Below are 25,089 nucleotides of genomic sequence, written 5' to 3' on the forward strand. Positions count from 1 at the left end.
AGGGCTCAGAGACTAGGGGCAAGGACACAGTGGGGGGCGCGGGTCCAGGCTGACGTCTCGAGAGCAGCTGGATCTCCACACCTCAGGATGGGCTGTAAGCGCAGGTACAGTGCGCCCTCGCCCCTGGCCCAGTCAGCGCCCAGAGATGCCCCAGCCTGGATGTGCCCCCTCGCTGCCACGGAAGCGCGGACAGGCCCTCGGCCGGGGGCCCGGTGGGGGCGGAGCCTCTCAGGCCCCGCCCCCGGCGTCCCCAGCCTCCCCGGGGCGTCCGCCCCCCCCACCCTGCGCTCCAGGTAGCGGTCGCCCCAGCCGCTGGCAGTCGCAGCCGGCGCTCCCCCGCGGCCCGCGGGTCGGGGCGGTGGAGGAAGGGGCGTTCCCGCGGCCCCCGGCCCGCGCCCGCCGCGCGTGATGTCACAATCCGGGCGGTGCCGGCGTTGCCGGGCCGGCTCCTGGCGGCGGGCTGCGCGCTCCTGAGGCCCGGACTCCCCCGGCCCCTCCTCCGCCACGCCCACTCCCCGCCGCCCCACCCCGGCCCCTCCTCCGCCACGCCCACTCCCCGCCGCCCCCACCCCCGGCCCCCCTTCGCCACGCCCACTCCCCGCCGCCCCACCCCCGGCCCCATCTCCGCCACGCCCACTCCCCGCCGCCCCCACCCCCCCGGCTGGCGCGCGCGGCGGCTCCGAGGGGGCGGGGCGCTGGGAATGGCTGTTCCCCCTTCGGCTCCGCCGCCGCGCTCGCCCTTTTACCTGAGGAGGCAGACGTCTTGGCCGCAGTGCTCATGGGGCATGGAGGAGAAGGCGGCGGCCAGTGTGGGCTGCCGGGAGCCGCCGGGCCCCCAGAGGGCCGCCGCCGTCCCGTGCTTCGGCATATCCGTGGACCAGGACGACATCCTCCCCGGCGCCCTGCGCCTCATCCAGGAGCTGCGGCCGCACTGGAGGCCCGAGCAAGTTCAGACCAAGGTAGCAGGGAGCGGGCGCGGCCGGGGCCGGGGCCCTGCCGGGCTGGAAGCGGGCTGCGATGGGCGCCTGTCCGTGCATCCTTCCGGTTGACCGGCCCGGGGTGCGCGGCTCCTGCGCAGGAGAGAGGTTTGGCACGGTGGTTGATGTATTTGTTTCGCCTTCTATTTTGGTCCCTAAGCAAAGCTAGGCTCACACCTCCCTCGCCCCTCCCCACACATCCCCCTTTTCTTGGGACTCTCGGGCACGCGGTAGGGCCACCTGCCCGGTGGCAGCATGCTGCGCCTGCCGGCCCCACCCCCTGTCTCTGCGTGCTGGTGCCCCTCGATGCCCAGACACATTACCCAGCTAGCTCTGAAACCTAAGGAGACAGCAACTTTTGAGGGACCCCCCCCCACACACACTCTCACACTCTGCTCCCCCTTCTCCATCCCTGGGGGAGGCAAAGTCTCCAGGCCCCAGCTGCCCCAGCAGGTCCATGAGCCACCCTGTGTAATTCCTGCTATCACTGAGCCACTGTGCTGGGTGAAGCCCTCCCCACCGCTGCAGGCTCCAGCTCAGCAGCCCCCACACAGGGCTCCTTCCCCACCCCCAGCTGGGGGAGTCCTCTGGGACACAGATGTGGGCACAGCCTCTCACTGACGAGCTCCAAGCTGACTCCCCAGCTGACCAGAATTCTTTGAAAGAAAACCTTCATTTGCCCCCATCCCCCTCCCCCAGCTGTCTGTGGAGGAAGGTGCCCAGGGGGTGGGGGGCTGTTCATTCATTCAGTGCTTGCAGCATGTTCTGGTGAGCGATAGGGGCCCCAGGCTGATGGGCCTTCTGGATGTAGAAAGTCAAGCTTTTGGGCAGGTTCAGAACCTGGTGTGGAGGCTGACAGACCCCTGGGCCAAGGTGGGGGTGGGGGGGGTGGGGGGCGGGGGGGTGTAGCATTTGCAAAATAAAAGGCCCAGTTTGATATTAAGACTGCCAAGGCCTCAAATAGGCCTGGGGTTAATACCGACACTGATCTAACATGCCATCTCCCCTCTCTGGGCCTCAGTTTCCCCATCTAGAATTGGTTCAGGTATCCCATAAGATCCCTTCCAGCTTTTCACACTGTGCCCTATAAATTCTATCGTCCCACCCTTGTCACCCTACCCAGAGAGCTGCTCTCCCAGCCCAGTGTCTCCTGTCTCTTCTGGTATGGAACTCTGAGAGGCCCTAAAGACTTCTGATCCCCAAGCCCTGGGGTGGGTGCCAACCTGGGTACCTTGCTTTTACCTCTGCCACTGGATGGGGCAATAGGTACTGGCCCTCTGCCTGGCCCACTGAGAGAGGCCGCTGGGTTGGAATGTACTTTCCTGGGCAACTCCCTGCCCTTCTCTGCCACAGTCTGATCCGGGGGGTTCCTTCTGGGCTGGGGAGTGAGGAGGGGGAGGGGCCTCATCTACCCACCAAGTAATGTGGCCGTTCCTCCACTGCCAGATTCCATCCACTAGGGACAGACTAGGAGCCCTGGTGGAGCAGTGGTTAAGCGGCCTGCTGCCAATCAAAAGGTCGGCAGTTCAAGCCTGCCAGCTGCGCCAGCTGCTCCGAGGGAGAAAGATGTGGCAGTCTGCTTCCGTAAAGATTACAGCCTTGGAAACCCTACCGGGCAGTTCTACGCTGCCTGTAGGGTGGCTATGAATCAGAATCAACTCAACAGCAATGAGTTCGGTGTTCTGGATTTAGGGACAGACCCAGGAGAAGTGAAAGTGCCTGGACTAGGCCCAAGCTACCATTTTTTCTTGAAACCTAGTCTACCCCAAGTGTTAGAGACAGGGCAAAGCATTAAGAACAGTGCTGCGCTCTTTATTAATTGGGAGAACTAAAGGCCTGGGGCTTCTGCGTGGTCTGCTGGAGCTGGGGCAATGGGGCTACCAGAGAGACGCTGTGCCGTCCATGTGCTGCCCTCTCCCTGTGCTAGCGCTTCACCGATGGCATGACCAACAAGCTGGTGGCCTGCTACGTGGAGGAGGACATGCAGGATTGTGTGCTGGTCCGGGTGTACGGGGAGCGGACGGAGCTGCTAGTGGACCGTGAGAATGAGGTCAGGAGCTTCCAGTTGCTGCAAGAACATGGCTGTGCCCCCAAACTCTACTGCACCTTCCAGAATGGGCTGTGCTACGAGTACATGCCGGGCATGGCCTTGGGGCCCGAGCACATCGGGGAGCCCCAGCTCTTCAGGTGAGAGGGTACCCAGGGTACCGTTCCTCTCCACTCTCCCTCAGGCCTGGGGCTTTGACATCCTTGGTCAGCTTCCTTGGTGTGGAGTGTGCCCACGGTTGAGTCATCAGGTCTGTAACCTCCCTGAAATGCCATGAAAACCACGTGTGTTTCTGTGTACCACACTGCAGGGAGGGCTTTCTGTGGATTTGCAGTGGGCTGTGCTAGAAGGATGAGTTCTGGGGGAGGAAAGTGAGAATTTTGGTGAACGTGAGACCAAAGGAGTTGGTTCCCTAGGGATTAGCAGAGGGGATCTACTTCCTGGCCCCAGGCCTCAGCCCTCTGCCCACTCCAGGTTTGACCTGGAAACATCTCAGAGCCTTGGAAATGAAATCTGAGCCAAATCCACAGGGCAGTCCCTGCCCCTCCCCTCCCTCTACCAAGAACTCAGGTGTGAGGAGAGTGGACCCTGTGCAGGGTGGGCATGGTTCTATAGCTAAGGGAGACACCATCCCTCCTCCCCATCCCTCCTCCCTGTCTGAGCTTCTTCTGGGCTCCCTGACAAAGTGGGAGCCCAGCTTTGGGGAGCTGCCAGTGCTTCCTTCTAGAGGCTCCTAGGAACCCATGGCTCTCTGGTGGCCGCTCCCACTAAACGCCTGGATGTGTAGGGTCCGGGGACTGGATGTAACCTGCAAGCCCTGTGGATGCTGCTATGGGGCCTGGGAGTGGGGGAACAAACGAAGAGCTTCTAACGCCCTCTTTCCTCTGACGGTCCAGGGCAGGGATGTGGGCAGATTCCCCCTTCCTCCCTCCAGTGCCAGACCACTCAGGCTGTGGTGAGGCCCCAGCTGGCAGAAGCTTACCCCTGGCAGCAGAGACAGCAGCGTAGGGCTCTACCCAGGACCTGGGTCTCTGTCCTTTCTGACCCAGGGGGAAGGAGACCTCCACATACTGAGGGGAAACAAAACCCACCTAGGGGGAACCAGGTCCCTAGGAGGCATAGCTCATGCTGAACTGCTAACCTAAAGGTTGGCAGTTTGAACCTACCCAGCAGCACTGCAGAAGAAAGGCCTGGCGGTCTGCTTCCATAAAGATTACAGCCAAGAAAACCCTATAGAACAGTTCTACACTGTAACACATGGGGTCTGCATGAGCTGGAATCCACTTGACAGCAAGGGCTTTTGGTTTTAGGGGCTAAACAAAAAAGGTTGACCCTATTTTCGAATTCCCCCCATCCCTGCTTCCCCACTCCACCCCATCCTCCAGGGACTTGGAGGAGAGGAAGCTGAGAGCTCCCTGCTCAGGCTTCAGAGTACTGCCGGTGGAGCCAGTGGAGCCCTAGGGTATTCACGCTGGCTTGTGTGTGTCTGGGGGAGGGGACTGCACACCCCAGTGCAAGGGTCGTCTCAGGCTGCAGCTGTGTAGCTCCAAAGCACCCAGCCTGGAGATGTGAGGTCAGAGAAGGGTGGGGGCTGTCCTGGCTTCACCACACTCCTCTCAGTTCTCCTCACTCTTGTGCAAATAAGCTCAAATGTTGGCACGTCCTCACCACTCTCAGTCTCCCTCCTCCTCTGTGAATCTGATGCTGTCACTCATTCTTTCATGGAAACAGTTGTCATTGTCAGGAAGATTGAAGATGGATTTAGGTTTGATAGCAAGAAGAACTGTGCATTTGGGGGAGGGAGGGCCAGAAATTGGGATCAGTGTAGGAGGTAGGCCCTTCCTTGATTTTCCCAGGATAGATAGTGACCTCTCTGGGGTAAAGGTGGATCTCTGAGGTAAAGGAAGGAGTTGAAAGCCTGGGGAGCCACCCTCCCCATGTTCTCCTGAACCCCTCCCCCGACCTCCATTCTGGAGGCTTTGCAACATAAAACGCTGAGTGTTGAGGTTACTTTCATTGCTATTCCAGACAACAGCCCTATTGATAGTCAAGGAAACAGCCTGTTGGGAATCTTCCTTTGGGAAGGGAAGGCCTGGGTCTCAGGTCTGTTCTGCTGCCTTGCCCAAACCCTGGCTGCTCCCTCCTGCCCCAGGGCCTCTGGCATCTGAAAGCATAGCCTTCTTCCCTCACCCACTCCTTTGCTGACAGGCCCCCTGCTCCCTCCACCCTTCAGGGGATGAGGGCCTTGGGGGCTTCTGGAGGAGCTCGGAAACTGTCGTATTACCCCATGGGGTATGGCCTGCTCCTTTCCAGGGCCTGGCAAGGGAAGGGGGTGTCACTGGAACAGCTTGGTAACAAGGTTTCAGACAGCCAATGCCTTTGTTGTCTTTCTCAGTGATTATTATTCGAGCAACAGGCGAGGCAAAGGAAGCTTGAATGTTGGAGGCTTAGATGGGTGGGGGCGGGGCTCAAGGAGGGAGGGCTGGCAGAGGACTGGGTGAGCCCCACTGGGATGTTAGGTCTCAGATGGTGGGGTCCTTATCAAGGCCTTCCCTTTCTGACGCGTCGGGCCTCCATCGCCCCTACCTCCTCTCCTGCAACCTCCAGCGATGCTTTCTTCTCTCCCCACCAGCCCCTCCTTCTCTCCTGGGACCTTGGATAATGTCCATGGGAGAACTTGAAAATAGAACGCTGGTTTGTTTTTGCGTCCTTGGCACTCAGCCGCCAGCATCAACTCCCTGCAGCTGAGGAAGGGGCTGACCTGGGCCCGCCTATCTCCTTCCTCACCTTGGCCAGCCTGATAAGAAGGCATTTCTTCCCTGCCTGGTGTCACCATCCCCTTTCCCTTGGTGGGAAGTGCCCTACCCTCACCTCCCCCGCAGAGGATGAGTCAGAGTCCGGGGGAAGGAGAGGGACTACCCCTACCCTCAGGTGCCCCTGTACCCAGGGGTTACTGAGGATTCATATCCTTGGGGTGGGGCAGGTCATTGACCCCTGGCCAACAGCCCACTGCTTTGCTCCTCTGCTCCCTGGGGCAGCTCTGGCTCTGGAAAAGGAGCTAGCTGCTGGGCTAAAGGTCTGACTTCATTTTCATGCCTTCTGCTGAGACTTGCCTTATGCAGGACCTAGGCTCCCAAGAGACTAGTAACAGCCCCAGCCTTAGTCCTCTGGCTGGTCCCCTAGTGGTCCTCTGGTCAGGAGATGCCGAGCCGGTAGGGGGCATGCCCCAGCACTGATCCTCTCCTCTCCCTGTTTCTGCTGTAGGTTAATCGCGTTAGAAATGGCAAAAATCCACGCCATCCACGCCAACGGCACCCTGCCCAAGCCCACCCTCTGGCACAAGATGTATGACTATCTCACCCTTGTGAAGAATGAGATCAACCCCAGGTACAAAGGTCTGGGAGGCCTAGGCTGCCACTGGCTCTGCTGCCTTAATGTGATGCCCCGCCCCATTCTTTTGGTTCCAGCCCATCCGCATGGGGACTTAGGGTTCACTTCCTCCTACAGCCCCTTCAGATGTGATTGCTGAGCCTCCACCTCTAAGCAGAGGTAGGCCAGTTGACTAAATGCCAGGAATTTAGATCAGCAGTTTCATACCTATGAGCTCATCTGTCCTTGGGTCTTCTGATTTGTGACGGGACTAAGGGTTGGGGGCGATGTCACCTTATTTTATTCAGAGGGATACTGAGGCTCGGAGACTAAGCTTTGCTAACATCACAGGGCAAGTCAGAGGCAGGACTTCTGTTTCCCAGCCCTAGGCACTTTCCACCTGACCTGAGCCCTTTCTACATAACCTGCCTTCTGAACAAAGAGAAGGGCAAGGCCCTCTGAGAATGGGGTGTAGCTTGAGTTCAGAGTCAGTCAGAAGAATTCAACCATCAGCTGACAAACCTTTGGGACATCATGGTTCCTTCTCCTTGCCTGGACTGCTCTTGTCCCCACATGCCTCTGGGGACTCTGCTCCCCATCTTGTTCTGGCTTACAACTTGCTGTTTCCTTCACTGCTCTTTCTAGGGAAGGAGGCACTCCCCCCATCCTGACATTGCCTTTCTGCAGATAAGATGGGGTTCACTGAGCTTCCCTTAAGCCCCCTGGCCAGCACCCCGAGAGTCCTGCTAGCCTTCAGATACCTGACTCTCCAACCTGCCCTTGAATGCTGAGAAAAGGAAGGCATGGAATAAAAGGATGAGGGTACCACTCTCCCTTCCAAAAAAGGGCAGTGGTGAGTCTGATCCCTCCATTTCTCCAAGGGGGGATTGAGCATCATCTTTGTTCCAAAAGTTCATGGGACTAGAATGCGGATGATGTTTGGGGGCAGGATATCTCTTACCCTCCTCTAAGGTGACAAGGCAATAATGAACTCTATCCCTTTAGTGAGTGTGTCTCTGTCACACGTACACACACACACACACACACATACACGCACGCACGCATGACTTCACCTGGATCCTTCCACTTCATTGATCACCAAGTATTCCTTTGGAGCTTTGTCCAGGATGACCCAAGCCTGCCCTCTCTCTGACCATCTCCAGACTGTCATGTCAAATGTTATATCTGGGACAAGGACTGCCTTCCCTCTTTGGATTAGGTCAGCACATGGAATGCAGGGTCCCTTGTTTCGGAGCCACAGGGTCCTCCAATCACCCAGCCCACCCCCTTCATTTGACAGATGGAAAAACTGAGGCCCACAGAAGGGATGGGACTCACCCAAGGTCAGTGCCGATCGGTGACAGCTCAAGGACCAGAGGCCAGGCCTCCTGATGCTCAGGTGTGATCCTTGATTCAGCAGCTTCTCTCGACTGCACTGTCACTGGGTCACCTTGGGGGAGGGGGAAGTCCCTGGAGAAGAGCTGTGCACCTTGCTTTGCTCCTGTCACACCTTTGACCGCGGGTAAATCAAGTTGCTTAGCTTCTTTGATCCTACCCCAAACTTGCCTAATCTGCCCCAAAGCAGGGGAACGATGAGTTGGAGTCATTGCCTAAGACTCCTGATTGTGGAAGGGATCTTCATCTCACAAAAATGGATTGATTGGTATTTAAAACAATAAAAAGCATGAATATGATGTTGGCCCTGCCCTCAAGGAGCTTAGGGACCACCTGGGTAAATAGGACATGCCCATGCCTAGCTACAAAACAAGGCAGGGTTTGTAGTTTACAGTGGGGGTGGAAAGCAAGAGAAGGTCACCTTGGCAGAAGTGGCATGGCAGAGATGAGATGGGAGACCTCTCCAGGTAGGGGGATGGCATGAGCAGGGTTTGCTCAGGAAGGATGAGCTGATGAAGTTGGCTGGAGCAGACCTTCAGGAAGGAGTGGAAGGGATCATGGGAGATGGGGCTGCAGAGGGGATCATGGGAGATGGGGCTGCAGAGGGGATCATGGGAGATGGGGCTGCAGAGGGGATCATGGGAGATGGGGCTGCAGAGGGGATCATGGGAGATGGGGCTGCAGAGGGGATCATGGGAGATGGGGCTGCAGAGGGGATCACGGGAGATGGGGCTGCAGAGGTGATTTGGGGCCAGATTGTGAGGGGCCTTAAATGCTAGGCTAAGGAGCTAAGATTTAAGTTAGAGGCAGTGGAAATTCATTGGGGGTGTTTGAGCAAGGGAATGGTCTGACCAGGACTGTGGTTTAGGAAGAAAGCCCTGCCAGCATTGTGAGGGACAGACGTGGGTGGATGGGGAGATTCACGGAGGGAGACCGACTGGGGGAACGTTGTAACTGAATAAGCAAGATCCAGGATTAGGGCTACTGTACTCTTCTGAGTAACCAATTTCCCTGGGGTGCCTGCTGAGTGCCCATTCCCAGGCCCTACCCTAGAGATTGGTTGGGAAGTCTTGCATTAGAGCCCAGGAATCTGCATTTCCACAGGCTCGCCCAGGAGATTCTGTGGCAGATTGTCAGGAGACCACATTCAGAGCAGCATTGCCTTAGTCCAGCTTCATCAACAGTATGGAGAATAGGATCTGCCAGAGACCTTGTGGAAAGAGGTTTGGCAGCCTTGGTGTTTGGTTAGAGATGGGGGCTAGGCATGGAGGTGTCCAGGGTGGCTGGGAGAATGTAGGGCTGATAACTGATTCAGGACATCAAGAGGAGACACTGGTTGGTTGGTTGGTTGGTTGGTTGACATGAAGGCAAAGGCTCGAACCCTTAGGAATTCCACTGTGGAGAGAAAGTGCTTTTCCCCTGCTCAGACTCGGAGGGGCCCTGAGAGCTGAGGGGGAGACTTGCCAGGTAGCAGTTTCCTCATAGCAGGACCCCCGAGGCGGGCATTCCTGGGGAGGCCCCAGCCCCTCAGTGCCTGTCCTTCTGTCCCTGAGGGACAGGCGGAGGAGGCGCACTCCTGCCCTGGGTGGGAATATTTCTGTGATGCCAACCCCACAGTCTCAAAAGAGTCTGGTGATGTCGGGACTGAAGGTGACGAAGCTGGAGGTATGTTAAGTGCTCAGGGGAGGTCAGCCCAGCAGCTGAATGAGGCTGCCCAGGAGATAGAAGGCCTGGCCATTCCCACAGTGACCATCTGCATGGCCTTGGCGGTGAAGTAGGGTGGGGGTCAGACAGAGGTCAGGAACCCGGCAGCAGGCATCTTGGATGTCAAAGACATGTTTTTTGGCAGGAACCTGGGCCAACTAAAGGAAAACAAAAAAACCAAACCAAACCCAGTGCCGTCGACTCCTAATTTTTATCTTTTGATGGTCTCAGTCCAAGAAAAAAAAAACCTTAAAAAGAGAATGTAGCTTTTGAGGGAGAGCCAAGACTGAAACGCAGCTAATGCAGACCTGTCAACACAGATAAACGCCAGTGAGGCTGAGGGAAGACCCCTCCTCAGCAGGACCCCAGATGGCCTCTCCTAACTGACTCCCTGGACTCAGGAGGCCTTTGCAGAGCCTCTGAGGTCTTCCAGAAGAGTGTGCAGCCCTCATCCTCGGGAGACTCAGCTTGATTTCAGAAACCCTGGTGGTGTAGTGGTTAAGAGCTACAGATGCTTAACCAAAAAGGTCAGCAGTTCAAGTCCACCAGGCGCTCCTTGGAAACTCTGTGGGGCAGTTCCACTCTGCCCTATGGGGACGCTATGAGTTGGAATTGACTCAGAGGCAGTGGGTTTGGTTTTTTTGGTTTGAGGTGGAAGTAGAGGATCCAGCTGTGCAAGACACATCTGGAGGCTGGGAGGAAGCCACTCCCCTTCCTGAGCCTCAGTTTCCGCACAGGGTTGGACTAGATGATCTAAGATCCTCTGCAGCTTTGCCTTCCTTGAGCCTGTGACTTTGGGCCATGGTCTCAAAGTCTGGAGGGAGCCTGCCCACTCTTCATCTTCTAGGCAGGACGTGGGGATGCCTCAGTCACTGAATACCCTGTGTTCTGACTCTGGGCTGGGGTGAGACGGTGAGTGGTCTGTCCTGTGGGAAGGTCAGAGGAGATATCTCATTCTCATCCTCCCTCATGGGCTCTTGCTGCCCTGGATGAGGAACCACAAACAGGAGACTCATGAATGGAAATAAAACCCAGCTTCCTCCCCTCCACCCATTAGTGGTTCTGGGTTTTTAAGGGCTGTGCTATTTGGCTTTGTCAGTGCACACAGGCCTGTGTGCATACCTGGGGGCCAAAGTTCAGAGGATCTGAGCACAGCATACCGCACCAGACTGCCGCATGGCCTTTGATAACCTCATTGATTGACTGAGCCATTCATTTCTCAACAAATATTTCTTTGAGCACAAATGCCTGCTGTGTGCTGTGGGATAGGGGTGGGACAGAAGGGGGGGCAGCATCGATGCATCTTTGTTCTTGCTCTCAAGCTGCCCACGCACAGGGTCTGGGACAAGGAAACACACACTCATAGTTGAAGGGGGGAGGGATGTGCAGAGGGCAGCTGCAGAGCAAGTGCTCATAGGTGGAAAGGCCCTAATATTCCCTTGGAGTCCTGGGGTGGCGCAAACGGTTAACGCGCTCAGCTGCTGACTAAAAGGTTGGAGGCTTGAGTCCACCCAGAGATACCTGAGAAGAAAGGCCTGGTGATCTACTTTAGAAAACTCAGCCATTGAGAACCTTATGGAGCACAGTTCTTCTCTGAGACACAGGTGGTTTCCAAGAGTCAGAATTAATTCTCTGCCACCTGGTTGTTTTGTTTTTGGTGACAATATAGACAACAAAACACACCACTTTAACCATTTCCACATGTATAATTCAGTGATGTTGGTTACATTCTTCAGGTTGTGCCACTTTCCTTGACAATGTTTTCCAAACCATTTCACCATCACTGACACAAACTCACTGCCCCCTAGTTTCTCATCTAACCTTTCGAGTTGCTTTGTCAGTTTGATCACACATAGGTAATTCTTTAAAAGAGCATAATTCTGTCTCAGTCATCTAGTGCTGCTGTAACAGAAGTACCACAAGTGGATGGCTTTAACAGAGAGAAGTTCATTCTCTCACAGGAGGCTTGTTGTTGTTAGGTGCTGTCGAGTCGTTTCCAACTCCTAGCGACCCTGTGTACAACAGAATGAAACACTGCCTGGTCCTGCGCCATCCTCACAATTGTTGTTATGCTTGAGCCCCTGTTGAAGCCGCCGTGTCAGTCCATCTCGTTGAGGGTCTTCCTCTTCTTCGCTGACCCTCTACTTTACCAAGCATGATGTCCTTCTCCAGGACATCTCCTTCCTTCCTGATAACATGTCCAAAGTATGTGAGACGAAGTCTTGCCATCCTTGCTTCTAAGGAGCATTCTGGTTGTATTCTTCCGAGACAGATTTGTTCTTTCTTTTGGCAGTCCATGGTATATTCAGTATTCTTCGCCAGCACCATAATTCAAAGGTGTCATCTCTTCTTTGGTCTTCCTTATTCATCATTCAGCTTTTGCATACACACGAGGTAATTGAAAACACCACGGCTTGGGTCAGATGCACCGTAGTCTTCAAGGTGACATCTTTGCTCTTCAACACTTTAAGAGGTCCTTTGTAGCAGATTTGCCCAATGCAATGCATCTTTTGATTTCTTGACTGCTGCTTCCATGGGTGTTGATTGTGGATCCAAGTAAAATGAAATCCTTAACAACTTCAATCTTCTATCTGTTTGTCATAATGTTGCTTATTGGCCCAGTTGTGAGGATTTTTGTTTTCTCTGTGTTGAGATGTGATCCATACTAAAGGCTGTGGTCTTTGATCTTCATCAGTAAGTACTTCAAGTCCTCTTCACTTCCAGCGAACAAGGTTGTGGCATCTGCATAATACAAGTTGTTAACGAGCCTACCTCCAATCTTGATGCCCCGTTCTTCTTCATATAGTCCAGCTTCTCAGATTATTTGCTTAGCATACAGATTGAATAAGTATGGCGAAATGATACAACCCTGACACACACCTTTCTTGACTTTAAACCACGCAATATCCCCTTTTTCTGTTTCAACGACTGCCTCTTTATCCATGTACAGTTTCCTCATGAGCACAATTAAGTGGTCTTGAATTCCCGTTCTTCACAGTGTTATCCATAGTTTGTTATGATCCACACAGTCACATGCCTTTGCATAGTCAATAAAACACAGGTAAATATCTTTCTGATATTCTCTGCTTTCAGCCAGGATCCATCTGACATCAGCAATGATATCCCTGGTTCCACGTCCTCTTCTGAAACTGGCTTGAAGTTCTGGCAGCTCCCTCTCGATGTACTGCTGCAGCCACCTTTGAATGATCTTCAGCAAAATTTTGCTTGTGTGTGATATTAATGATATTGTTCGATAATTTCCACATTTAGTTGGATCACCTTTCTTGTGAATAGGCATAAATACGGATCTCTTCCAGCTGGTTTGCCGGGTAGCTGCCTTCCAAATTTTTTGGCATAGACGAGCGAGCACCTTCAGCACTGCAGCCTTTTGTTGAAACATCTTAGTTGGTATTCCGTCAATTCCCGGAGCCTTGTTTTTCACCAATGCCTTCAGTACAGCTTGAAATTCTTCCTTCAGTTATCACTGGTTCTTGATCATATGCTGCCTCCTGAAATGGTTGAAGTCCAGGAGGCTAGAAGTCCGAATTCAGAGTACAAGCTCCAGGGGAAGGTTTTCTCTGTCTGTTGTCTCTGGGGAAATGTCCTTGACATCAATCTTCCCCAGTTGAGGAGCTTCTCAGTGCAGGGACCCTGGTCCAAAGGATGCGCCTTTCTCCTGGCTCTAGTTTCTTGGCGGTGTGAGGTTCCCCTGTCTTTCTGCTGGCTTCTGTCTTTTATATCTCAGAAGAGATTGACTCAAGACACAACCTAATCTTGTAGATTGATTCCTGCCTCATTAACATAACTGCCTCTAATGGCGTCTTATTAACATCTTAGAGGTAGGATTTACAACACATAGGAAAATCACATGAGATCACAAAATAGTGGACAAATTGACACACATTTTTGGGGGACACAATTCAATCCATAACAAATACTTAATGCCAACATTCTTTTTAAAGTAGATTAAACTATTATTTGGTTCAAAAATGACTTCAGGGGATGATTTCAGTTCAAGGTTTAAAAGATTTTCTCAGGGCAGTAGTTTTGAGGGGTCATCTGACCTCAATGGCTCCAGAAAGTCTAGATTCCATGAGAATTTTAAATTCTGTCCCTCATTTCCCCTGCTTTGGTCATGGTTTGGTTTGGTTTTAATAGCCCTTGGCCTTGAAGGAGCAAGCCCAAGAAGTGACTTGTCTGCTTTCTTATGTGGCTGTGGAGCCTGTCTATGAGATGAGAAGGTAGAAGAGATACTCTCTCTGGTCCCTTCCACCCGTGCCATTCTCAGCTGCTGGAATGTGAAGAAGACACACAGGGACATACCACTGCCTCCTCAAGAGAGCTCCCCTGTACCAGCCCCTCCCTAGGGCACTATATTCCTCCCCTGGAGGAACTGTGGGGGGCAGAGTCTGGTTCTAGAGAGTCCACCCTTTCTCCTAGTGTCCTAAGAACACGCCTGCATTGCATCTGTCCCCAGTGGTCATGTTGTCTCTTGGTCTGGAGTGATTGTGTTGGATACTTGTTCTCACCTCTTCTTCCCTGGGCCTCCTTTCTCACCTTCTTCTCTCTATCACATAGCAGCAGGGATGCCATTTGGTCAGTGACTTTTATGCTTTGCAAAATGCTTTTATGCCCATGTTTTCATCAGCTTCTTATGGTGATCACAGGAAGTCAGAAGACAGGAAGCCTTAATGCTACTTTACAGATGACAAAGGTGAGGGTCAGAAGGTCAACTACTTGTCTGAGGTCCCTCTGCAGAAAAGGAGCCCTGGTTAAGCTCTCGGCTGCTAACTGAAAAGTTGGTGGTTCAAACCCACCCCGCAGCTCTGCGGGAGAAAAGACATGGCAGTCTGCTCCTATAAAGATCACAGCCTAGAAAACCTGATGGGGCAGTTCTACTCTGTCACATGGGGTCGTTATGAGTCAGAGTCACCTCAACAACACCTAACATCAGCCTCTGCAGTAAGAGACAGGGATGAGACTAGGGCCCTGGGCCCCTGAGGCCAAGCCCCATCTGCCTGCTGCCTGCCCTCCCCCCCCATCCACCCTCTTGCCCCTGTCCAGCCTTTCTGCAGATGTCCCTAAGGTAGAAGTACTGGAACGGGAGCTGGCCTGGCTGAAGGAGCATCTGTCCCAGTTGGACTCCCCTGTGGTGTTCTGTCACAATGACCTGCTCTGCAAGAATATCATCTATGACAGCACCAAAGGTACAGCTTCTGTGGCCCTGGCTGGGTAGCCGCAAAGCTCGGGCTGCTTGGGCAGCTGGCTGCAGGGTCCTGCTCTCCAGGTTGGCTCAGGGACAGCCACCTTCTAGTTTAGGGCTTCAGCTCATTTGTATCTCAAAGGAGAGAAGCAGAAAAGAAAACAAATTTCCACTTAGAAAAATATGACTAAAAAGAATTCAAATACATGATCTGTGGAGGTCCTTAATGTTAGGGCACCCAAGCCATTCCTCCTAAGAACTCCTCGGGCTTCCAAGGACATCTGGCTGGCCCAAGGCCTTCATAGAGAGGACCTCCTGGTGTTCTCAATGAGGGCTTCACCCCCTGGGAGTACTCAGTTCTATGTCTGATCCCCAGTCATGCTGAGGACAGGTGTCATTAAATGGGGAGAGCCTAAGGATCCAGCTGTATGAGGGCGACCACTGTGGTGGGGAAGGGCAGATGGACAAATAGACAGATGCAAGGAAACATCTTAAAAGATTGCTAAAAAGGAGGTTGGGTTGGGTTAGGGTGGGGAACTAGAGAGACCAGAGAGAGTCAGTGGGTGCATTCCAGAAGTCTGGGGGAAGCTTCACCAGGCCCTATTTCTAGATCTCCTGGGACTCACCCTCATTGTTTCTCCTCTGTGTCATAGGTCATGTACGGTTCATTGACTATGAATATGCCGACTACAACTACCAAGCGTATGACATTGGCAACCATTTCAATGAGTTTGCAGGTGAGAGGGGCATTACTCTTTGACTTGTGCACGGGCCACCCTCCTTCTGATGGAGGGTCAGGTCCAAGGAGAGGCTGAGGGGGCCCTGTACTTAGTGTACTTGACAGCCCCTGTCCTTGGGGGTATCACAGGTGAGGGGGGAAGACACAACCTGACTTCAGAGAGCTCCAAGTCTCATGGGAAGGCAGGACCCATATACATGGACCAGATCTCTGCTAGCCCATGTGGCAGTTTGGTGTGAATTGGGAAAATGCTCCCTCTGTAGGATCCTTGAGGGTACTTGGCTTGGCATGTGAGTTAGAAGACTCCCTTCCTCTGGGCAAACACAGCCCATGGCGGCTTGGCCAGCACAGCATAGGACAACTTCAGGCCTCACTCCCCCCCACCCCCGACCCTATCCAAGCTTTTTTATGCCCAGAGCAACCTGCACACTTGTACATAAGGGCCCTGTGTGCAGAGAAGGAGCAGAACAAGTGGTAAGTAGCTAATTGCCTGGGGGCATAATGAGAGTGATTGAGATGAACTAGATAAAAGTGTGTACTCTGCAACTTGGCTCCCCAAGTTCAAATCTTGGTTTTGCTGCTTAGTAGCTGCATGACCCTTGGGCAGGTTGCTTACTCTGTCTGTGCCTCAGTGAAGTGGAGATGATAATAGCACCTGCGTCATAGTGTTGATTTGAGACAGAAGTATCACACACACACACACACACACACACACACACATACACACTCACTTAGACCAGTACCTGGCACATACTAAGCATCATGGAAGTGTTTGCTGCTGTCGCTGGGCAGGAAACTCCCTGCAGTCGGGGAGACTAGAGCAGGAATGGAAGAGGTTAGATGAGGGGAGCGTTTCCTGGGTTAAGGGATAGCTCTGTCAAGGTATGGTGTATACAAAGGAACCATTTGTGTGAAGAAAGCAGGGTAGGTTTTTCCAGCTTGAGGGCTCAATTGTGGAAAATAATTAGATGGGCCTGAGACAGCAACTGAAGGATGGAGCTGGATATTGGGCCTGGAGGGACTTCCCTGGTTGGCATTGGGGGGTGCTTAGCATGGTGTGGCCAGCCACTCTGGCTTAGGATAGGTGGGGCATGCCCAAGCCAATTGGAGAGCCACCCCTCACCCAGCCTCAGCAGCTGTCCAAACACTGTCCAGGCCAATTTTGTCCTTTCCAGAACACTGGGCAACCAGGTCTGTCAAGCACTGATTATACCTGAGGGTGCGACTCCCTGGGGTGGCCACCAGCTGCACCTAGGAAGCTCGAGGGATGGTGGGGCCTCAGCTGGGCAAGGGCAGAGCAGCTGAGCCATGGGGTCGGTACCAAGCAGAGGCTGGCACGGGCAGGGCAGTGGGCCTGGTAAGTGCTCAGCTGCCAGGCCCAGTATCCTTTGCAGAAGGGATCATTCTTAAGCATTCTTAAGCATTTAAGCCCTAACCCACCATACAGAGCAAAGTCCAGCTGGAATTTCTCCAGAGGGGCAGGTTGCATCATCCCAAGTTGGGAATGAAGGAGGAAGCAGCTAGCATGGGGGGACTGAGGAGGGCAGGAGCTGGAGACAGGGACCTCTTGGGTTCTCCTGAGCAAGGAAGATGCTGGACTGGAGTTGAGAGATGAGAATTCCATCCCTGATCCCCCTTTGAACTGGCCATGTGACTTTGGGCAAATCCCTTCTCTCTGGGCCTTTGTTTCTGTATCTGCATAAGGAGATCCTTCTCCAGCCATGCCTTTGGCCTCAGGAAATGTGAGTGTGTTTCTTTAGGAGGACAAGGGATGCTTGGGAAGGACAAGAAGGAAAGAAGAGGGAACGAAGAGACCCTGGGGAAAGAGGCTTAGTCCTGGTCCTGTCTTAAATAGACCACTTCTTTCTGTACCAGCTCTTAGTTCTTCCTGGCACTAGGGTCTCTGCCACCACGCCCAGGCTGTGGCTGGCACGCACCAGGCTGGCAGCGTTAGGACTCCTAGGATGGCAGGCCTAGAAGAAATAAGAAGCATCCAGTCCAGGGGTTCCAAGCCTAGCTGATGTCAGAATCATCTGGAGAATTGGACAGGAACCTGTATATTTACTAAGCTCTCCAGTGATGTTTCTAAGGAGCCAGCTCAATGCCGATCTAAGAAGCGATGTTTGAGACCCTCACATCAAGTCCAGCCCCCTCATGTGAAAAGTGAAGAACTTTAGGCCAGTACGAAGAGATGGGCACCCCTGGGTAGTGCAAACAGCTGAGCACTCGGCTGCGAATAGAAATGTTGGCAATTTAAGTCCACCCAGAGGCACCTCGGAAGAAAGGCCTGGCAATCTACTTCTGAAAGTCAGCCACTGAAAACCCTATGGAGTACAGTTCTACGCTGACACACGTGGGGTCACCAGGAGTCAGAATCGACTCAACAGCAACTGTTTTTTTTTTTTCTTTTTAGGAATAAAGGACTTGTCCAGGTTCACCTGGAGGTTAGCATTGGACCTAAGACTCCTGGGACCCCTGGTTTAGTGTTTTAGCCATGTGCCTCCTGCGTGCCATTGTTTTGCACAGGGCATGGGGGCTTCCCTGGTGCTGGTCAAGACTGCCTGCTCCCCGCCCTGTGGGGCTCTGTCACTCCCAGGCCACGCCTTTCCCCTCAACCAGCCTGCCTCACTGTGCTCTCAACCCCACTGAAACAGTGCCCCCACCTGGGGTGGGTATAGACCTTCCGCACAGAGGGTTGGCTTGCTGGTCACAGAGGCTACGTTCCCAGGGCTACCTCCTTGGGCACAGCCCTGCGAGGGGTATGCAGGTCAAAGGAGGTGAAGGCTTTGAGGGGAGAAGGGAACACCTACTGAGCTGGAGGAGACCCCGAGGAGGGCAATCTCCCAGCTCCTCTGTCTGGCCTGCCTCCCCATCAGGTGTGAATGAAGTTGATTACTGCCGGTACCCCTCGAGGGAGACCCAGCTGCAGTGGCTGAGCTACTACCTGCAGGCACAAAAAGGGATGGCCGTGACCCCCAGGGAGGTGGAGAAGCTCTATGTGCAAGTCAACAAGTTTGCCCTGGTGAGTGCTTGTGACTGGGAGGGGCAGGGGAAGAAGGAGGCAGGAGGAAAGGCTGTGACCTTGTGGTGGGGGAAGAGGAGGAGGCAGAGCCCAGGGGCAGGCGTGAGGTGTTCCGTGAGGTCCGGGAACACCAATCACACTGCTCCCGGTCCCTGTCCTAGAGGTGAGGGCTGCAAAGTCATCTTAGCTGTCCCTTTATTACTGAGACGCCCTGTTCCCTGCTCCCCCATGTCTTAGGCTGGGTTCTCTAGAGGAGCAAAAGTAGTCAAGCGTTTATGTATATATATATATATATATAAAACCAAAACCAAGCCCTTTGCCTTCAAGTTGATTCTGACTCATAGCGACCCTATAGGACAGAGTAGAACTGCCCCAAAGGGTTTCCAAGGAGTACCTGTTGGATTTGAACTGCCGACCTTTTGGTTAGCGGCCATCGCTCTTCACCGCTGCGCCACCAGGGTTTCCGTATATGTGTGTATGTATATGTATAAAGATACATAGAAAGAGTCATGTCAAACAATGGCTCGCGCAGTTGTGGGAGCTGGCAAGTCCCAAATCCCTGGAGGCTTCGACTCGTGTGGTTGCAGGGGCAGATAAACCCAAAATCGGCATGCAGGGCTGTGGGAGCTGGCAAGTCCCAAAATCTGTAGGTCGGACAGCAGGCTGCTAGCTCACGCCCCAAGAATCAAAGATGGTGAGTCAGATGCAGGATCCAGAGAGAGCTTTGCTAGAATATCCATATATGTATATGGAAACCCTGGTGGCCCAGTGGTTGAGAGCTATGGCTGCTAACCAAAACGTTGGTAGTTCAAATCCACTAGGTGCTCCCTTGGAAACCCTATGGGGCAGTTCTACTGTATCCTATAGGGTCGCTAGGAGCCAGAATCGACTCGACAGCAACAGGTATGGTTTTTTTTTTTTTGGTTTCATATACACACACACACACATATATAGATGCAGGCCACACCCCCAAGGAAACTGATTGGCTTTCAACTGATTGGCTGCTCATATCAGATCACAAAATGGAGGATGATTACATAATATATGCCAAATCACTGAGAATCATGGCCTAGCCAAGTTCACACCATAACCTTAACCATTACACCCCATTAAGTCTAGCTTCTTTCTTTCCTACAGAAATACTTTCAAGAAAGACTGTTACTTTCACCAGCTTCCTATTTTAACATTTCTCTTGTTTGGACAGGTAGTTCTTTCTGCTGTCTAACCTTAGTCTTTCATGCTGCAGCTATACTTATCTCCTTTTGGTTTAGCCTTTGGAGGAGATAGAGAATGTCAGGCGCTGAAATCCTCCTTGTGATTGGCCTGTCTGACTCAGAGCTCCCTGTCAGCCTTGCTCAGCACACTCTTCCTGTTCAGATGACTCTGCTGTCAGGTCTCAATTATGAGTGCCGCTCATGTACATGGTTCATGCCAAGTCTCCACCGGTGTGTGCCCAGGGGATTGCTAACTGGTCTCGTTACTGCCAGCCATACATAAGCAAGATGAGCCAGCTGTCCTGAAATGTTAACAATACACAATAGAGCTAAATAGAATTTTGACTTATCTGTGAGTTTGGATTGCCTGTTCCATTCTCCTCGTTGGCACAAAACTGATTTTATATCAGGCTCTTCCTCTTTAGTGTTCCACCCATGCCTTCCTCTTGCTAGTCTTTAGTACTCAGTCATACTCAAGTGACCCATGCCCCTTTGAAATCATGAAAAGGGAAGAAAGTAGACTGTTTGCTGTTAAGTTGACTCTGACTTATAGTGATCCCGTGTGTGTCAGAATAGAACTGTGCACCACAGGGTTTTCAGTGATAGATTTTTCAGTAGATTGCCAGGCCTTTCTTCCGAGTGCCTCTGGGTGGATTCAAACCTCCACATTTTGGCTTGCAGCCAAGCATGTTAACCATTTGCACCATGGATTCTGATCAATCATACTTGCTGATTGATCCATGCTCCCTTTTAAGCCATGAAAAGAGAGGAAAGTAGAGAGAGGTACTTTGTAACCACCCCCTAAGGGAGCAGGACTTTGAGATGGGATAGGCGGGCAGGAGAGCCATAGGATGGGGAGCCCTCGCCTGGGAAAGTAATGGTATCACTGCTGTTTGCTCAGGGGTGGCTGAAAACCACATTTCTCTGGCTTCTTGAGCCTGGGGTGGCATGGGGCCCTGAGGGTACATCTGGCCACTGAAAAAACAGAGCCAGTGCTCAGTCAGGGCCCAGACTTGGTCCTTCTTCTTCCTAGTTTAGACCCTCCTCCCAGTAGACGAGAGAGAACGAGGTGGAGGAGGGCATTGTACAGGGCCTTCCAGCAGATCAGATCCCTGACGGCCCAGCAAAGTTAGTGACCAGGCACTTCTGCCCACCACTCTTCTCATCTCCCCACATCCCACTGGGCGTTCCCAGCCTCTCCACTGGCCACTGGGCCTGAGCTTTGGTCTAGGGAGTCATCTTGTCCTATATACCTTGGCCTTGACTCAGGAGAGTCTCCTGGGTGAGGAGAGGCCAGGGGTAGAGTTTGAATCCCGCTCAAGCTGCGGAACAAGCTGCAAGCCTAGAAGTGCCATTCTGCTGCCCTTCTCAGTCCCTCGCCAGGAGGCAGACACCTGGGACCTGGGGAGCACCGGCTCTGCTTGCCTTTTTCCAGTGGGAGTGGAGCTCCCAAATGCTGTCCAGTAACTTGGCTTCAGGAATTTCTCCAACCTGTGCTGGAGAAGCCCTACCAGGTGACAGCCAGTTTCCCGGCTCTGTGTCTCCCAGAGTCCCTGCATCCCTCTGGCTGTGTCGGTTCCATGACAGGTCAGGGGGTGGCCACACTGACCCTCTCTACTCTATTTCCAGGCATCTCACTTCTTCTGGGCACTCTGGGCCCTTATCCAGAACCAATACTCTACCATCGACTTTGATTTCCTCAGGTGAGTTCAGGGAACAAGTGGGATGAGGGGGCAAAGGACAGACCAAATGGAATGCCCAGATTCCATTCTTCTGCTGATTTCATTCTACTCCAGCCCAACTGCTTCCAGTGGGGTCGCTGCTCCAGGGGAGACCTGGGGCCGTAGGAGAGCCAAAGGCACCACTCTAGAAGTAGAGTCAGAGCTCCAGCTCCGTCCCCTTCTCCATCCACTGCCTAGTAGGACATTCCACCATTCCCTGGTACACCCTATTCCCAACTCCACTGCCTCTGCCCCTTGTCCATACGTAGCGCCTGGTGTTGGGTGGAGGTACAGAGAATGATCCAACCCTCATTTTACGGCAGAGCAGATGGAGTTCCAGAGAGCGCAAGTGACAGCAGAAGTCATTTGGGTGGTTAGTGGTTACCGTGCTGTGTCCCTGCTACTTGTAGATCAGCTACTTTTTAGGGGCTTTTAGTGATATGCTAGGGTGATACGTGGCCTGGGCTTGAAGTTGGCAGCTCCCCAGCATCGACAGCTTGGGGGCCCCATCTTACAAGGTACATGTATCTCTGAGGACTGAGAATCGCCTCTTCCTCCACTCTGGTCCAGTCCTCTCACCTTTCTCCTCCCCACCCACCCTCAGCTGAAAGGGAGTCAATGCCATGGCTCCAAAGTTTTCACAACCAAGTCTAAAGGACATGGCTGGCTCTTGCAGGAATACTGGGGGTGAGTGGCCTGCTACTTCTCAGGGTTCTGGAAAACCCTGAGTTGCCCCCTGTCTTACATCAGCCTGGGCTAGGGTTGACCTCCCCAGACCTGCCCAGGCCACCTCAGCCTCGGTGGGGTTAGAGCTGGGGAGACATTCCTCCTGATGTGGGTACCCCCAGCGGGGCCCCACCTTTCCTTCTCACACCTAGCTTCCTTCCCTGTCTTGTGGCAGGTACGCGGTGATCCGATTCAACCAGTACTTCAAGGTGAAGCCTCAAGTGTCGGCCTTGGAGATGCCAAAGTGACCAGCTTCCCCCAGCCCTCCCCACTCATTGCCTGGCCAGATCTATTGTCCGGGGCTGGGTCCTGCTCTGGGGGCTGCACCCTTGGACAAGGTGGGAGTGGGGACAGGGGTGTGTCCAGGGAGAAGGCTCCACCCCTGCTGCCAGCCCCCCCAACAAATGCCACTCTCAACCTCATTCTCCTGTTTGGAGGGGCTGATAGGACCTGACTCTGGGGGTCCCCTTCATCTCCCCAGGCTTGGGGGGAAGTGCCTACAGACAGCCAGATGCTACCAGTGTCAGGGACCAGACCACAGCACCTGTGGGAACCATAGCATCCCTAGCCCCAGACTGTGCTGGAATCTGGGCTGCCTTAGATGCATCTCTGACCCTCCTGGCTTGGGGCAGCGGGGAGGGTGGGAGGGCTCCTTTCTACCTCCAGTGCTCGAGCCTCCAGCCCATCTCCCCTGCGTGCCCCGTGTGGGAGGTGCTGCGCCTCAAACCAACATCGTGCCAACTCTGACAGATGGATGTACATACCTCGAGGGCGTCTAAAATTGGGCATGACAGCGCCCCCAGCAGCCATCTTACCTGAGACCTTTTGCCTTCTCCAAGCCAGATCCAGTCAAACAACCCTCCCCAAACCTCAGCCTGAGGAAGCACCCTCCCCACCAGTATGCTTTCTGTTCCTGTGCTTGTGTCTGTCCGTCCACAGCCTGCTGGGAAGGGAGGAAGGGTCCTAGGCCTCCAGAACCCAGCTCTGCTTAGTGCTGAGGGGACGGCGCCAAGGGTGGGGTGACCAGAACCGGAGCCAGCAGCCTCCTGCCTCATTCCCTCCCCTTCCCAGGCCCTCGCTGACATAGGTCGGCCTCTCCAGCTTTAGCTTCTATCCTGAAGCTGACCTCAGGTCGTCCCATTGGGGAATGACTGGTGGGAACCCAAGGGCAGGGGGCCAGGGACCCCCAGGTCCCAGCATGTGAGAGCCTACGTAGGGCCAGGTCCTGAAGGTGCTGAGCTGGTTGTCACTCCGCCTCTTTTCTGCCCTCACAGCTCCTCCTGGGGCCCTCCTGGCTCTGGGCTAGAAAGTGGACTCATTTGTAAATTATCATGGTTTTCTGCATTAAAATGGCCATTTCTGGAACTGCTCTTTGTCTGAGTGACCATGGGGAGGGTTGATTTGACGTCTCCCCCATAGGGTCTGATGCCTCCCTAGACCAGGTAGCTGAGGTGTACTCTGGAGCTTCTCTGTACACTGGAGAAGTCAGGGTCAGAGTCGAGCCTCCACCTCAGAGGTGGAGGGAGGGCCTACACACTTAACAAACGCCACCTCAGGACCTGGCTCCAAAGGCTCCGGGGATGCTTGTTTGGGGTAGACCTGGGCATGGGCATGGCTGGTCATTTCAGAGCTTCTCTGCCCTTGACCATCTGCTAGCTGAACCTGGTAGAGTGTTGATAGAGGAAGCTAGGTTGTGAGTAGCAAGGAGAACTTGGACCCACCACTGAGGAGAACTTGGACCTATCGCTGAGATCCTGAATCGAAGTGCTCGGGACTTCCTGTTGGTCATCTGGCGCCCAGCTACTCGGGGTGGGGGAAGGGGGCTGCTCTGCCTGACAACAGGCAAGGGTGGTTTCCTGAACTGGCACTTTATTAGAAGGCCAGAGGAAGGGGAGCAGAAATGCAAAGTTGTTTCAGCCCCAGTTGCTACGGCTGCACTCCCAGGGCTGGGCGGCAGCAGAGCTCCCCAGAATGTGCCCAGCACCCTTAGCAGCCGCAGTGACAGCAGCAGCCACTGCCTGCCAGGTAGGGTAGACTGGCTGCTTGGCTTTGCCTGCTAAAGTACCAGGTGTCATGGCAACTGCTGCAGTTGGCAGTAGCCTCTGGGCCTTCATAAAGGTCGTGGGGATCCGTGTGGCTGGGCCCCCATGAGGCAGTAACCGAGCCTTGAGGGGCACTACAGTGGAGCACATGAGGGGATAGATGTGCCCAGGCCTAGGGATGGTTCCAGGGCTGGGCAGGTAGGTGCACCCAGGGTCGTCATGGGGTCAGGTGGTCATGGCCACAGCCTTCCCATGGACTAAATAGGTGTCTACCCTCCTTGTTCCTCTCAGATCCACCTCTGGAGCTGAGGGGCAGAAGCAACCAGTGTGAAGTCAGATTTGTTTCCAGCCTCCTGGGGCCTCACTGTCACAGCATGGGAGGTAGTGCTGCAGTGGTGAGAGAGAAGGCCCTGGGTACCGTCCCCTGCTCCCAAGGCTCCAGCCACCACCTGCACCCAAGGCGTCACCAGCAGGCACCATCCCACTGCCTTTGAGAAAACACTTTCATTCCTCAATCTTCCAGGGGCGTGGGGGTGCGGAGGGTTTAGGTACACCATCTCCCCCACAAAGTCTTGGAGTGCCCATCTTCTCTCCTTTCCCTGCCCCCAGACCAACCAACACCCTGCCTGCTCGTCCAGCACAGCAGGTCTTGGAGGCCCATGTGTGGCCTGGGGCTCCAGGACAGAGGACTCATGTGCAGAGATTCATCTTCCTGATGGGTTTGACCCTTGCCCCTGCAGGAGAGGCCAAAGAGCAAGCTTGTGCCCCAGCCTTCCTGGTAATGACCAGGACACTCTGTTCCTGGCCTCGGCAATCCACCTGACCCCAGCCTATCTCTTATGGGGCCGGGGGTGGGGCTCCAGGGCACCAGCCCAAAGGTCTCATAGGGCACTTTCCCCATCCCAAGGAGACGCAGGGTGTCCATGTCTG

The 25,089-nt window shown here is 54.0% G+C and overlaps 1 protein-coding gene across 1 annotated transcript; it reads left to right on the top strand.

Annotated features, from left to right (window-relative positions):
• The first annotated feature begins 696 nt into the window (after positions 1-696).
• On the top strand, positions 697-24,421 carry ETNK2 (ethanolamine kinase 2). The gene is made up of 8 exons (XM_064273359.1): positions 697-959; positions 2,905-3,164; positions 6,289-6,411; positions 14,557-14,699; positions 15,349-15,432; positions 18,311-18,456; positions 21,300-21,373; positions 22,293-24,421. The coding sequence occupies exons 1-8, from the start codon at positions 702-704 to the stop codon at positions 22,363-22,365; spliced, it is 1,161 nt and encodes a 386-aa protein (XP_064129429.1). The 5' UTR covers positions 697-701; the 3' UTR covers positions 22,366-24,421.
• The last annotated feature ends 668 nt before the right edge of the window (positions 24,422-25,089 follow it).

Source organism: Loxodonta africana, chromosome 20 (genome assembly GCF_030014295.1).
Source record: "Loxodonta africana isolate mLoxAfr1 chromosome 20, mLoxAfr1.hap2, whole genome shotgun sequence".
NCBI classification, from domain to species: domain Eukaryota; kingdom Metazoa; phylum Chordata; class Mammalia; order Proboscidea; family Elephantidae; genus Loxodonta; species Loxodonta africana.

Bases quoted from the DNA above. Each gene is read 5' to 3' on its own strand.
- ETNK2 (XM_064273359.1), top strand. From the start codon at position 702: ATGGCTGTTCCCCCTTCGGCTCCGCCGCCGCGCTCGCCCTTTTACCTG. The intron at 3,165-6,288 runs GTGAGAGGGTAC...TTTCTGCTGTAG, and splicing joins GGGGAGCCCCAGCTCTTCAG to GTTAATCGCGTTAGAAATGG. The intron at 15,433-18,310 runs GTGAGAGGGGCA...CCTCCCCATCAG, and splicing joins CCATTTCAATGAGTTTGCAG to GTGTGAATGAAGTTGATTAC.